Source organism: Cygnus atratus, chromosome 15 (assembly GCF_013377495.2).
Source record: "Cygnus atratus isolate AKBS03 ecotype Queensland, Australia chromosome 15, CAtr_DNAZoo_HiC_assembly, whole genome shotgun sequence".
NCBI classification, from domain to species: Eukaryota; Metazoa; Chordata; class Aves; order Anseriformes; family Anatidae; genus Cygnus; species Cygnus atratus.
This window is the reverse complement of record NC_066376.1, coordinates 12036531-12049767: the sequence shown is the minus strand read 5'-3', so window position 1 is coordinate 12049767 and position 13237 is coordinate 12036531. Positions and strand designations below refer to the sequence as shown.

Sequence of the window (13237 nt, the reverse complement as noted above, 5' to 3'; positions counted from 1 at the left end):
GGGGCTCGGCCTCCAGAGCCGGGCTGGAGGCTCCCGCAGCCGTGCGTGGGGAGGGCCCGGCCCCCCCGCTCCCCTCGCAGCTATTTCGAGCATGTCCCGGCCACGGGCAGGAGCGTGTGACGCAGCGAGAGCGGTGACGGATGGCAGGGTGGCGCAAGAGCTGTGCGGCCAGGGGCTTGCTGACCCCAGAGGGTGCCCAGTGAATACGCACGGCCATGATGTCCCTTGCGAGGACAGTGGCTTCATCCTGCTGGACCCACAGCCCCTTGTTGCTGCATCTGGGCTGGAACAGGGAGGTGCAACCCCGCCGGCCCCTCTGTGAGCATTAGGGCAGTGCTTGCACCCGCTCGCTGCTTGGTGTGGCTCCCTGGGGCCCCAGAAGTGCCCTTGGAGACGCCTTGAGCCTCAAGCAGGGGCTGCTCAGCTCTACCAGGTTCTGGGGCCACCGTTTTGCTCCGGTCCCACCGTGCCTCCCCATGCAGCCGTGCTCCCCGGCCCAGCTTGGGCTGGGTGTGAGCACTGCTGTCCTTTTGAAGAGGTCCTGTGAGTCCCATCCACTGCCTTGGTCTCGTCCCCCTCCCAAGGCCATGCTCCCCGTGCCGCAGCCTCCCACGGGCTCAGGGCTCGCTGCTGCTGTGCACAGTTGCCTCCTTGCCTTTACCCTCACATTGGAAGCGCGTCGCATCCCCTTACCCCTGGCCGTGGCCTTTCTGGGGCTCAGTGCTTCTCCCCTCCTGCCTTCATCAACCCTGCAACGCCTGGGCACGTCCCTCCTGCCTCCATGCACTCCCACGTCCCCTGGACAGGGCCCTGGGGTTTCATCATGCAGCAGCCCTGGTCCTCTGTGCGTGGGGGACGAGCTGGGGCACCGGGAGGGCTCCTGTACCGCGGCCAAGTGCCGGGTGAGCCACCGGGACCAGCACCGCGCAGCTCAGGTGCAGCGTGGGCAGTGCTGGAGGTGGCAGCTCCCCTTGCAGGCTGCCCCAGCCACGCTTTCCAGGCGAGTGCTTTTTTGGCACGTGAGCCAGCGCCCTGGTTTGGTGCGGCGGAGCCACCTCGCCAGGACCCAGCATCGCCCCGAGGGGCCGCGTCCCGCGTCCGCCCCCGTGCTCACAGGCTGCGCGAGCACGCGCTGGGCTGCGCGCATCTGGCCAGCACCTGGCTCCCACGGCAGGGCCGGGGCAGGCGCCGCAGATACGCCGGGCTGCGGGGCGGCGGCTGAGCGTGGCCAGTGTGGGATGGGGAGGGAGCGTGCTCGTTCTCACGAGAAACTTCCCCCGCCGTCGTTTCGGCAGGACCGGGGGCGAGGGAACAGCCGCACGCGCCAGGCGAGCGCATGCCCGCGCTCACGTTTTAAAGAGCTCCCTTGGAGCCTGGTGCTTGCGGGGCCGGGGCTGAGGGCAGCTGGGGACAATTTGCAGGGTGTCCCTGTGGGTTTGTCCCCGCTGTGGGTTTATCCCTCCTGCTGTGCCTGCCACATCGAGGGGGCACAGCTCGGCGCCTGGCGGTGCCCAGGTGGGGACGTGGGGGTGCCCACCTCTGCCCGCAGCCTCTCTCACGGCGGCTGTCACCCTGCCTCCCTGTCCCTTGGGCCACATCAGGCCCCTGCCATGAGTACAGCGGGGCGGGGGGCTCTGTGGCCGTGCTGGCAGGGCGATGCCGTGGCTGGCTGGACACCAGGCTGGGGTCATCAGAGCCCAGTGTGGCACCTCTGCCCCGGATCCTGCTGGAGCGGTGGCCCTATCCCTGCCCGCCAGGGCCAGCTGGGGACCACTCCACAGGGGAAGGAGCACCAGGACAGCCAGAGACTTTCTGCCTTCATCCTCCCCCCCCCAGCAGCACGGCATCCCACGCCGGGGTCACCCCGGGGGTACCTGACTCCCAGCCTCAGCAGCAGCTTCCTCCGGGCGGGGGGAAGGTCCGCAGCATCCCACATTCCCAAGGAGACCGTGGGAAGCTTTGAAAAAGTTGGCCTAGCTCTGGGCTGCCTATTTATAGCATCGCGCGCTCCGCGCTCTCATGCTTCTGTTCCCCAGCGTAGCTGCACGGGACTGTTTATATTTCCTCTGCTCTGCTTCCCCCTCGGCCGTCCTTCGCAGGAATGCCGCTGGTATTGCAGACATGGGGAAGTCGAGGAGGACTCGGGCCGAGCATCACGAGGGACGCGGGCGCACGGGCTCGCCCTCGCCTGGGTGCCTCTCCCTCCTGCGGGCGTGCTGGGGATGGCCGTGCCGGGTGGCAGGCTTGGGGTGTGCCACCGCTCGCTTGTGTGGGCCTGGGGCGGTTTGGGGCCCCCCCCCTCCTGGCTCTTTGTGGAGGTGGGAGGCTGCAGAGCCTGGCGGCTGTCCCGCTGGGAGCCCGCTCGCCTTCCTGCCCTCGCTGGGCCGGCGGCATCCTCGGGAGCCTTGCTTTGGCCTTGCCAAGTAGCGCAAAGGACGGGACGGAGGCTGGGGCCTCTCCTGGCAGTGGGGTGGGGGATGCGGGGCCTGCGGGTGCGTACCCATAACACGGGGACACTAAGGCAGCGCTGCTCCCTTCCCGCTGACACCCCGCACCCACTCATCCTGCACTGGGCCAGCGCCAGCAGCATGATGGCTGCTGGAGCATCGCTGCCACCGCATGCAGTGACTGGAGCTCCCCACGGGGAGAAGCCCCGTGCCCCTCATCCCCCGTCAGCCCCGCGGTTTGGTGCGGCTCAGCGAGGGGTGGCCGGCCGGCGGGCAGCGCAGTGTCGGCGAGCTGGGGCTGCTGGCTGCCCGCAAGCACCGCGCTCTGCTTCAGGACAGATCTGAGGAGGGCAGCTTCTAAACCCAAAAGCCACGCTCGCTGGGGCTTGTGGCCCCTCATCTGTGCACTGTCCCCTCTCTCTGAGCATCCTCGGTCAGAGGAGCCAATCTGCAGACGTGGGGCTGGCCTGCGAGAGGCTGCTCTGCACTCCTGGCCACCTCTGGAGTAAGTGGGATTTGGCAGCAGGAGATCGCATTCTTCTGCGGGGAGGATGCGCAGCGGTTAACCCCCTCGGCTCCTCAGGAAGCCCTTCCCCCTGCCCCCTGGGCCGTGGCTGTTGCAGGCAGCGGTTGTTCTCCCCACCCTTTCGCTCCCTCCCGCAGGGGGTTCGGGTGCCTGCGGGCTGCCAGAGGGCAGAGCTGCGGGCCCCCCCCCCCCCTACCCAGCCCTGCAGCTCTGCCCTGGGCTCCCCAGCCCCGTCCCTCCCTGCCCTCGCCTCCCTGCCCAAGGTAAATATTCCCTGCGGAGGCAGGGATCGCCCTGGTGCGGGAGCAGTTTTCGCTTTGTGTCGGGCTCTCCTAGGCAGCCGAGGAGCCGAAATCCGCCAGCAGCTGTTACCAGCTCGCGCTGACCCGCCGTGGCTCTGCTGCCAACAGCTGCATCCGACAGGCCGGCCGAGCTTCCCCGGCCCTGCTCCCCCGCGGTGCTCGGCCACCCTGCAGCCCCCGTGTCCCACAGCGGCCCTGGGGCCCTGCAGGGAGCAGGGCTGGGGACCCCCAGAGACCCGCCACAGGAGCTGGCACGGCACCCAGCCTGCGCCAGGAAAGGTGGGGAGAGTTCCCCGGCACCCTCCCTGCGCTGCCGATCGGCCTCAGAGGAGGGAGCACAAAATTTCCCCTTTCCCTTGGCCTGGGCTGCCTCAAACCAGCTGGGCTGAACCTGCACAATGGGCTGGGGGAGGCTGGGCTGCCTCGGCGCTGGCGTGACCGGGTGGTGGCGGGGGAGCTGGAAGGCCCTCCTGGGCTCCCTGCGTGCCAGCCTGGAGCTGGAGGTGCCTGCCAGCCTGCGCTGAGCCTGCCAGGAGGACGAGCAGCTCAGCGGGGACACGGAGGGGCTGCCAGCGTCACCTGGGTTCAAAGCGCTGGGTCCTTGCCCAGCTCTGGCAGCCCCAGGGACCTGCAGCTTCCCCAGCTCCCAGCTGACCGAAGCATCCCGGTCACACCGCCCCATCCCAGCCTTGGCACCTGCCCACGGCAGAGGACACGGGTGGGGGTCCTGGGGACCCCCCGGGACCCGCTGCCGCTAGGTGGAGCGGCGCACGCGCCGCCCGGCCCCGCACGCTCACCTCTGGCAACATCTGCACAGCCTGGTGTCTGAGCCACCTCCGAAACCGGAGCGCCCCGGCCCCAGCCTCCCTGCATATTTGCTGACATACGTACTGCTCAGCCTGGGATGGAACTAATGCAGAAAACATGTTTCCCCGCTGCAGCGTGCGCAACGTGGGCTGGGAGCAGCGAGGCCCCGCCAGGGCGCTGAGCTGGCCCGTGCGAGGGTCCCGGCACCGTCTGCGCTCCGGAGCAGTCCCGAGCCGTGCCCCTGGGTGCTCTGCCCCGTCCCACCCAGCTGGGGACCGTCCGCACATCCCTGGCACCGCCACGGTCGGCACCGGCCGCACACGGGAGCCAGCGGAGCCGGCGTGCGCGGCTATCGAATCTCCAGCTGTGGAGTTTTGGCTGCCGCGGCCGCGTGGCTCAGGTGCAGAAGCGATCTCCCCGCTGATGATCTGGGCTGGCCAGGGTTGGGCTTCCAGCTCTCCTGGCCCCAGCTCCCGGGGTTTCCTTCCCCGCTCGGCTCCGATCCTGGCTCCTGTCCGTCAGGCAGGCGGTGGGGCCCTGGGAAGACTGGCAGCCCCCAGGCTGCCTCTCCCACTGCCCCGCTTTGGGCCTCTCCTTGTCCCCACCACGGTGACACAGCCCTGCTCTGCAAGGGGGACACGTCCCCCCGCTCGGCCCCAGGGGCATCACGGGCCCCAGGGGCGGGATGTCACTGGAGGGGTGCCGGTGCTGGAGCTGTGCGTGGGGCAGGAGGATGGAGCCAGCAGGAAAGGGGGACTGGGTCAGGGGTTTGTCAGGGGCCTCCTGTCCCCGCTGGAGAAGTCTCCTGTGCCAGTTTTTTAGATGTGGGGAATGGGCCCCTCCTGCCCCACATCCTGCCCCACATCCTGCCCCACATCCTGCCGCCGCTGCTGGGAGCGCCAGGCTTGGCTTGGCCAGCCCAGCGCCTTCCTCGCGCGTCGCTCGCGCTGGCTGGCTTGCGCCGTGTTTGTGCTGGCAAGGCGGCCACGTGCCGGCGCCAGGCAGCGGATGCGCTTGGCACCACGCGCACCTTCTCCAGCCCTGGCCGCAGGCCCCGGCGGCTTGTCCGGAGAGCGGGCATCCCGCTGGGACCGGGGGCGGCAGCTCCCGGCGAGGCTTCTCCAGGGGGCAGGAGGCACGGCACCTCCGCGGGGATGCGGCTCACGGGACGTGGCTCCCCTGGGTGCTGGGGCAGCGTGTGCGTGCCACCCCCATCTGCCTCCCGCCTCGGGCATGCCGGGTCCTGCGGGCCCCTCTGTGCCGCACGGGGAGCGGGGCTGGGAGCGCTCGGCTGCGCGGAGGGGCCGGAAGCGCTGCGCTCGGCTCAGCTCCGCTTTTCCGTGACAGCTCTGGAACTGTTAGTGGTTGGGCTGGTTTATTGGCGCTTCGTAAAACGAGAACGAGGAGGCTCCAGCGCCTCCTGCGTTGCAGGGCGAGAGCTGGCTGCCGGGCCCTGCTGGGATGCCGGGAACCGCAGGGCCCATCTGGGGGCCACATGGGAGCCGGCCCGCAGTAACTCTTCCCTGCCCATCCTCGGCAGAGCAGCGCTGGGGCCTGGGGGTGGGACAGGGCTGGGGATGGTGCTGGGGCGGGCAGGATGAGGCACAGGCCTGCTGGGGGGGTCCCAGCCCTGCAGGGAGAGGAGGAGGAGGTGTGGGGAGCGCTGCCGGGCTCAGTTTGCCATCAGTGTCTCGGTAGCCTCTGGACACGCGTGGGGCACCTGCCTCCTGCAGCCAGGATTTGGCACAGATCGAGAGCCCGGGGAAGCATCCGGGGAAGTAAGTGCCTCTCCCTCCCTGGCCATGGCTGGTGTCAAACATCTTCTGGTGCCTGCCAGCATGGAGCAGCTTCTCGGTGCTCTGGCCCCCCGAACCCCCCACGCTTGCCATAGGGGGAGCCCGGGCGGTGCTGGGGGACCCGGGAGCCTTGCCGTCACGCTCACGTTACCTGCTGCCACCCCCCGCTCATCCCAGCCACCACACCGGCACCTCCGAGGCCACCTCGCCGGCTGGGGGCTTGGGACGGTCACTGCTTGGGGGCTGCCCCCACCCCGCTGGCACTGTGGGCACCTCTCGGTGGGGACCTGGAGCCAGCGCTTGGCCCCGCGTGCTTGGCCCCGGGGCTGGTCACGGCCGTGCTGTAGCCGCACATGAAGCACGCGTCCTGCACGGTGGGCCCGGCGCGGGCAGTGGGAATGCTGACGGCCGTGTCTCCTGTGCCTTGCAGAGCGTCCCGGGACATGAGAACAACAAGGACTCCCGGCTGCTCTGGATGGGCGCCAGCGATTGCCTCATCTCCGTGGGGTTCAGCCAGGTACGGTCCTCGCTGGGAAGGCAGCTCCGCGCTGGCTGGGATTTCCCACCCCGTGCCAGGGCCACGGCACGTTGTCCCCACGCGTCTCCTTTGCTCCTGCACGGCATGGCGATCGCAAAGCAAGGGCACCCCCAGGTGCTTTTCGGGCTGCCTGGCCCCCACGAAAGCAGGCAGCTCGGGAAGCAGGAGCTCCCCTCCCAGTCCCTGTGGGTGGCAGAGCCTCCGGCCACCTCCGGTCCTTGCAGCGCCCTGGCCGCAGCCACATCGGGTCGGAGCGGCCACGCTGGGTTCTCCCCTGCCTTGCGCAACAGCCACCGGCACTCGAACCCGCGCTGAGCCGCGGGGACACCGAGCGAGGTCAGGCGGGCACAGCCCCTCCGCTGCCTGCCCGGGATTGCCCTCGTGGCCTGGGGCGTTGCGTGCACTCAGCCGTGTCCCCTGTGGTGGCCGAGTGGCTCGGCACTTGCAGGCTGGAAGGCGAGGACGTGGGGACGGATGTGCCACCCCGCTGCCACGCGGCCCCCAATGCCGTGTCTTTGTCCCTGCAGATGCGCGAGCGGGAGGTGAAGCTCTGGGACACGCGGAAGTTCAGCGGCGCGACTTTCACCTTGACGCTGGACACCTCGCCCGGGTAAGGACGGGGACTCGCCACGGGATGGCTGAGGAGGGACGTGGGGCAGCGTGGCAGCGCCGGGGTGGGGACGTGCCCTGCCATGGCCACCACCCCCGCCTTGCTCGGGGACCTGCAGTGAACACGGCGGGAGAGCAGGACCTGGCAGGGAGCTCCTGGCATCGGTAGCGCTTGGACACAAAGCCAAGGACAAGCCTGGGGATGATGTGGCTGCGTCCCTGGCACCACGCGGGTGGGAAGGGCGGGAGGTGGCAGTGCTGGGGACAGCGTGTCCATGTCCCCAGCAGCGCCAGGCTGGGGAGGGTGCTCCGTGCTGCTGGGACGGGTGATGGCAGCGCTGGCGACAGCACAAGGCAGTGTTTGAGGTGGCCGCGGCCGGGCGGGCGCGTGCTCTGGGCAGCACACGTTGCTTGGGAACAGGGCTGGGCCCCCAGCGCGATGCTGCGGGCGACTGAGTCTCTTTGGCACGGCTTGGCCCTGACCCGGGCTGGCGGCAGGGCTCGGTGCTTTGTGCGGCGCTGAGGCTGCCCAGACAGACGGGGGCTGGCTGGCGGCGGAGCTTTGCTTGTGGGGCGTCCTTTTGGGAAACGGAACGGCAGTTTTTGTGGCCGTGAGGGGTCAGCGCCTCTTTTCAAGGCTCGGTGAAGATGTCTCCTGTCTGCGTGGCACCACCGAGGCTGCGGAGGTGACAAACACTCCAGTTAGGGCTGACCTCACCTCTCCCACGCCGCCCCCGTGAGCTGGCCCAGGATCATGGTGCAGGCAGGGAAATGGGGGCCACACCGAGAGGCAGGAGGAGGAGGAGGCACTGCCTTCATCCCGCCAGGGTAATGGGGGCTTGGGACAAGGGCTTTCTGGGCCGTGCTGGAAGCCTCTGTCTGTCCCAGAGCTGCTGGCAGGGCAGCAGGATGCCGGGACCCTCGCTGCACACCGGGCTGGCTCTGTCACATGCGGCAGGGACACCGGGACCCTCGCCACACACCAAGCTGGCTGTGGCACGTGGCGGGATGACAGAGCTGGCTGGGTGGTCGGGAGCCGCCGGATGCCGATACGTGGCCTCTGGCAAGGAGCTGAGTGAGCTGTGACAGCAGCGCTGGCCCTTGGCTGCCCCACCGCATCCCCGCACGAGGTGTCAGCCCCGAGCCGGCGCTGACGGCAGCTGGGACCGGCAGGAGGGGAGAGGAACGGCCGCCGGCGCTGCGGGGAGGTGCTGGCACGTCCCTGCGAGGAAGGGCAGCTCAGCACGGTGACCGGGGGAGCAGCAGAAGGAGGGAGGCAGAACAGGAGGCTCGCGGAGCATCCCTCACCCTCCTGCGAGCTCCCGGGGCTTGCAGCTCGCCTGCTCCCCAGCTGTGCCAGGACAACAGGCGAAGCAGCCACAGGGGTGCTGTGTCCAGCCTCGCCTAGCTGTGCCCCAGGGAGAGAGAGGTTGCTGCTGGGAAAAGCACCCCGGTGCTGTCAGGGTGCTTCTGGGCTGCGGCAGCCTCTCCGGGCATCATTAGTGTCCAGAGTGAACGCCCTTGAGGGGAGCCAGGGAGCACAACACACTGCCAAAGGGGATGCTTTGGGATCCTTTATCCAGAACCCAGCCCGTTGCGCCTTTCCAGGAATCACCCCAAACCCTGCCGTTCCTCATCCCCCACGCGCGTGGGCCTCCGTGCCGGCGCTCAGCTGGGGCGAGCCCGCCCGGCTAAATTGGATCCAGACGCGAGGCCGCGCGCAGCCCTGTTTGCGCAGGCTGGAGTTATTTTGGCTGCCGGGTTTATCGGCCGCCAGGAATGCGGCTGGCAGGCTCTGCTGCGCGGCCCGCAGTGGCGTGTCAGGCCGGGGCTTCGCGAGGTTGTGGCTGCGTGGCGAGGGGAGCTGATAAGGCGGAGGAGGAGAGGGGCCGCGGGGCGCCGGGGGCGAGCGGGGCCCCTGCTCCGGGGAGCCGCAGAGGAGAGGGAGGTGCTCTTTTTAGCGAGCCGTGCTGGGGCTGAGCGCTGGCAGCCGCCTTTCCAGCCCTCTCCCCACCTCTCCCCGCCTGTAAATCTCATGGAGATGACAAACCGCGGAGGGGGATTTGGGCTCACTCCCAGCAGACGTGCCGAGCGCGAGCCGCGCTCTCCCTGCAGCACAGCCGCCCGGCACGGCACGGCAGGGTGCGATGCTCGGGCAGGCAGGACGGGGGGTGAGGGTTTGGGGGTCACAGGGGTCCCCCCAGGAGGCAGAGCCTGGGCAGGGGAGCTGCACACTTGGTTCAGGACCAACAGACCCCAAATGGCACGGCACCCGGCCCCGCCATCACCGGCACCCATGGGTGAGGGCCGTGCTCAAGGGGCTTTTGCCTCCCCCTTCCCTGAAGGCCACTCCCCATGAATTAGCCCCTTCCCCGCCTGCTCTCCCCTAGGTTTTGGACCAGACCCTCTCCATCGCAGCCCAGCGCAGAGCACGGGCCGTACCAGCCTGTCCCCACCATGTCCCCTTGCGGTGCTTGGCACCCAGGGGACCCCTGGGGAAACGCAGCCGCCTCCACGCAGGGCACGGAGAAGCCGCTCTCCGCACGTGCCGCTCCCCGGCGCCTTCCCAGGGGTGCCGGCCCCCAGACTCTTTGCCACCATCTCCATCCCCGCTGCCCCATCTCTGTCCTTCCATGGCCCCACACGGAGACGTGGCCATGCCAAGCTGGCACGCAGGAGCCAGCCGGGCACTGCGCTGCCCACGATCACTTGGGCACGGTCACACGTGGCCGCGGGTGCCGGTCGCAGGGCACGGGCCATCGAGCGCCGGCTGTGCGGTGCCGGCTGTGCCAGGAGGGGTGCCAGGCTGGCAGGGCGGCCGTGGCCACAAGCCGTGCACAGGCAGCCCGGCGCAGCAGCAGCCCATTTAGGCTTTTTGAGGAAGCAATCAGTGGGCGGGCAGGAAGCTCATACCATTCATTACTGACGCCGGGCCGGCAGGAAGGGGAGCGCGTGCCCCGCCGCGCCCCGCTGCGGGGGCCACTTGCCTGCCGAGGCTGCCCCACACATCCCTGGGCATCCCAAAATGGGGCACGAGTGTGGCCCGAGGTGGGGCTGGGGGGACAGCCCCCGCGTGCCCAGCCCCAACATCCTGCGGTGCCCACAGCCACCGCAGCTCCACAGGCGGCTGCGCCCCTGCACAGCATCCCCAGGGGTGAGGGTGGGAAGGGAAGGCACTGGCCTAATTCACCCTGCTTTGTCGTCTATGTCCTCGAGTGCGTTCAGGGGCTTTCTCATCCCAAACCCTGAGCAGGTGAGCACTCTGTGACCGCGTAAACCTTGTTCTGAAAGCACAGGGCAGCAGCCAGGCAGATAGCAGCATATGGCACAGCCCAACTTAGCCACTTGTGCTGGATGTGTCCCCGGGTGTCCTGGGAATGCTGGGGTGGGGGCGCTCCTGGCCCTCCTCCCCAGTCCCTGCCTGGGGGCTGAGTCCCTGCCGGTGCCCAGACCCCGAGGGAGGCAGTGGCAGGAGGCGCGGGTGGCCCCGGACCCCCTCTGCGCCGCCATCCTCACATGTCGCCTTTTGCCTTTTGCTTGCCCGTCGCTCCCTTTGGATCAGGTTTTGTCTTCCCTCCGGCCCCCTTTAATTGGATCAAGGAGCAGCAGGAAGGGGCCTCAATAGGTTATTGTTGCCCTAAATTGTAACCAGCACCGGTGGGGTTGGGTTACGGGCTCAGACTCAGGGTCAGCAGCCAGACCCCGCTGCCGCACGCCCGCCGCCCCGGGCCGGTGCCGCCTCTGTGCCGGGGATGCCGAGAACAGTGGCTCCCTTGTTGTGCCACCCAAACCTTTCCCTGCAGAGCCGGCGGCCTCAAACCCCTGCCACAACCATCTCGGGGCTGGGCCAAGGTGACCGGGTCTTGCAAAGTGTCCCAAAACTCCCGAAATGCTGGGTCCCCCTGGGAGGGCTGGGGAAGAGCTTTCGGGAGGGCTGAGCGATGGGGCCCGGTGGGGCCGGCTGGGTCTGTGCTGCCCTTAGCAGTGCAAAGTCCACCAGCGCTGGGAGGTGCCCGCGGCGGGGGCAGCGGCGTGTTTGCAGAGGGCTTTAGCGCCGCTTGGGTTGGGATGCGAAGGGCCCCGGGTGGTTCCCCCCGGGGACGCTGACCCGGGCAGGCTCAGCGCTCTGTACTCATCATCCTTCCCTTCTCCAGCTCGTGGGGCTGGGCCCTGGCTGCTGTGAGCCCCGGCGCTCCCTGCGGGGTGGGACGCAGCTCACTCTGCAGAGCCTGCAAGTGGCCAGGGCTGGAGCACAAGCCCTTCCCGGCGGCGTTGCTCACCCGGTGTTGCCCGGCTGCGGGGCTCCAGCTCTCGTGCACGCTGAGCCACGCACCTCCGCCGTCTCGCTGTCCCCTGTCCCCATTCATCGGCTTTTATGGGACTTCTGCAGCAGATCCTGTTGTGTTCCCCATGCCCTGAGCCCAGTGGGGCTCCCCCGTGCGACGCGGCTTGTCCCAGGGGTGCGCCCATGCCACTTGGGGTTACTTTTACCCCAAGTCCCTGTGCAGGCAGCGCCAGGACCACCAGCTCTCGTCCCAGTCTGGCCATGAAGCCACGAACGCTGGCTTTTCCTGGGACTTGGCAGCCATTTTCTATGATTTTGGGTAGCACGGACATTTTGGGGGGGGTCTCCAACAGCTCCCACCCCAGTGGCAAGGCCTTGGTGGCAGAGCCCTGAGCAGGACAGGTCCCCGTCCCCATCCCTGTACCACAGGCATCCCTATAGAGCCCTGCCCTCGCCCCCTCTGCCCCCATGCCTGTGCTGGTCCCCCTCAGCAAGGAAAGGGCTTTTCCCTCTGCTCCAGCCAGCCCCTGGCTGCTGCCACAAGACACAAGGAAGGACGGAAGCCACCTGACCAGGTGCCAGCCCCAGCGGGGACTGTCCCCGCGCAGCAGTGGGGACAGATGCTTCCCCATGGCCACATGAAGGGGTTAACGCCAGGGCGGCTGCCCAGCCCCGCAGCCTGCCCCGCTAATTGCACCGTGTAAAAATAGCCCAGTGCTTGCGCTGCCGCTCCAGCGGGAAGGCAGCGAGCGGCCTAATTGCCGAAATCGCTCCCAGATGGGCCACAGCCTCGTCCCGGCCTCGCGCTGGCCCACAGCCGCCTCCGCGGGCGACCAACGCTCCCCAGCCCTGGCCTCGTCAGCTTTCCAGGAAGCCAGCAATATTTCTGCCTTTCCACAAGCTCTTTCTGGCAGCAAATGCTCTGCAGCAGCGCCGGGGGGGGGCTGCGGGACACTCGCACGCACGCTTCGGCTCCCTGTGGGCATCCCTCGCCCTGGGGCAAGGGGACGGGGACCCAGCACCCCCTTCATGGCCCTGCAAAGGCTGCATGTCCTGCTGCGGCTCTGCTCCAGCCATGGGGACGTCGGGGACCCAGCACAGGCACCCTGGGCTGCTCAGGTGCTGGGGACACTGGGACTTGCCCCTCTGCAGCTCGCGATGCTCTTCGCTGGGCCCCTGTCCTGTTGGTGGCTTCTGCCCAGGGCTCTCGGTTACCCGAGAACAGCGAGAGGGATTTTTTTTGTTTGGTTTCATTTCAGGGGGTTTTGCAATCCTTCCCCTGTGCTGATTCAGCTCGGAGGAATTAGCAGAGCCGCACAGTGTGCCGCGCTCATCTGCTCCTGGCGTGCTCGGAGCTGGCAGTGGTTGGGGGGACTTTTGTGCTGGGGCTAGGGAAGCCATGAGGGCTTGGGGGAGCTGCGAGGACACTTTTTGGGTGCCACTGAGCTTCTGCAGAGCCACATGGGTGCGGACGTGGGTGCTGGGTATCACAGAGGGTCCAAGCACTGCGGTGTGCCAAGCTGCGCCCTGCTGCAGCATCCCCATGTGCCAGGGCCTTCCTCAGCCACGCTGAGCGGGGATGGTGCTCAGGGAGCCAGTGCCTTGGCACAACAGCCCGATCCTGGGGGGCGTGGGGAGGTGGCAGCCACCAGGGCTGCAGGCCAACAGCCTGCTGTGCGGGGTCTGACCTCCTGCCAGCAGCACGGCTGTGCACGAGCAGAGGTTTGGCCCCCCCCCCCGCATGCTTCCGTGGCATGGGCAGAAGGGGACTGAGGGACTGCCCGTCGTGCTGCTCTGTCCCCCTCCCCATCGCCTGAACCACCTCAAAACCTTGTCTGGGAGCCCCACGAGCAGCAACATCCTGCTTCGTGCCGGGGGAGTTGCTTTTGAGCTGTCGGCAGCCACCAGGAGCAATGTGACCAGCCAA

The 13237-nt window shown here is 68.4% G+C and overlaps 1 protein-coding gene across 3 annotated transcripts in view; it reads left to right on the top strand.

Moving 5' to 3' along the window:
* Window positions 1–13237, top strand: part of CORO7 (coronin 7) — a 40541-nt gene that overhangs the window by 9607 nt on the left and 17697 nt on the right. For 2 of the 3 annotated variants that reach the window (XM_035549096.2, XM_050713915.1), the window contains exons 8-9: window positions 6309–6395; window positions 6944–7026. In XM_035549096.2, coding sequence (XP_035404989.1) covers window positions 6309–6395; window positions 6944–7026 — 170 coding nt within the window. Of the gene's footprint in view, window positions 1–5769; window positions 5861–6308; window positions 6396–6943; window positions 7027–13237 lie in introns of all 3 variants that reach the window. The other variant, XM_050713916.1, reaches the window with a different exon arrangement.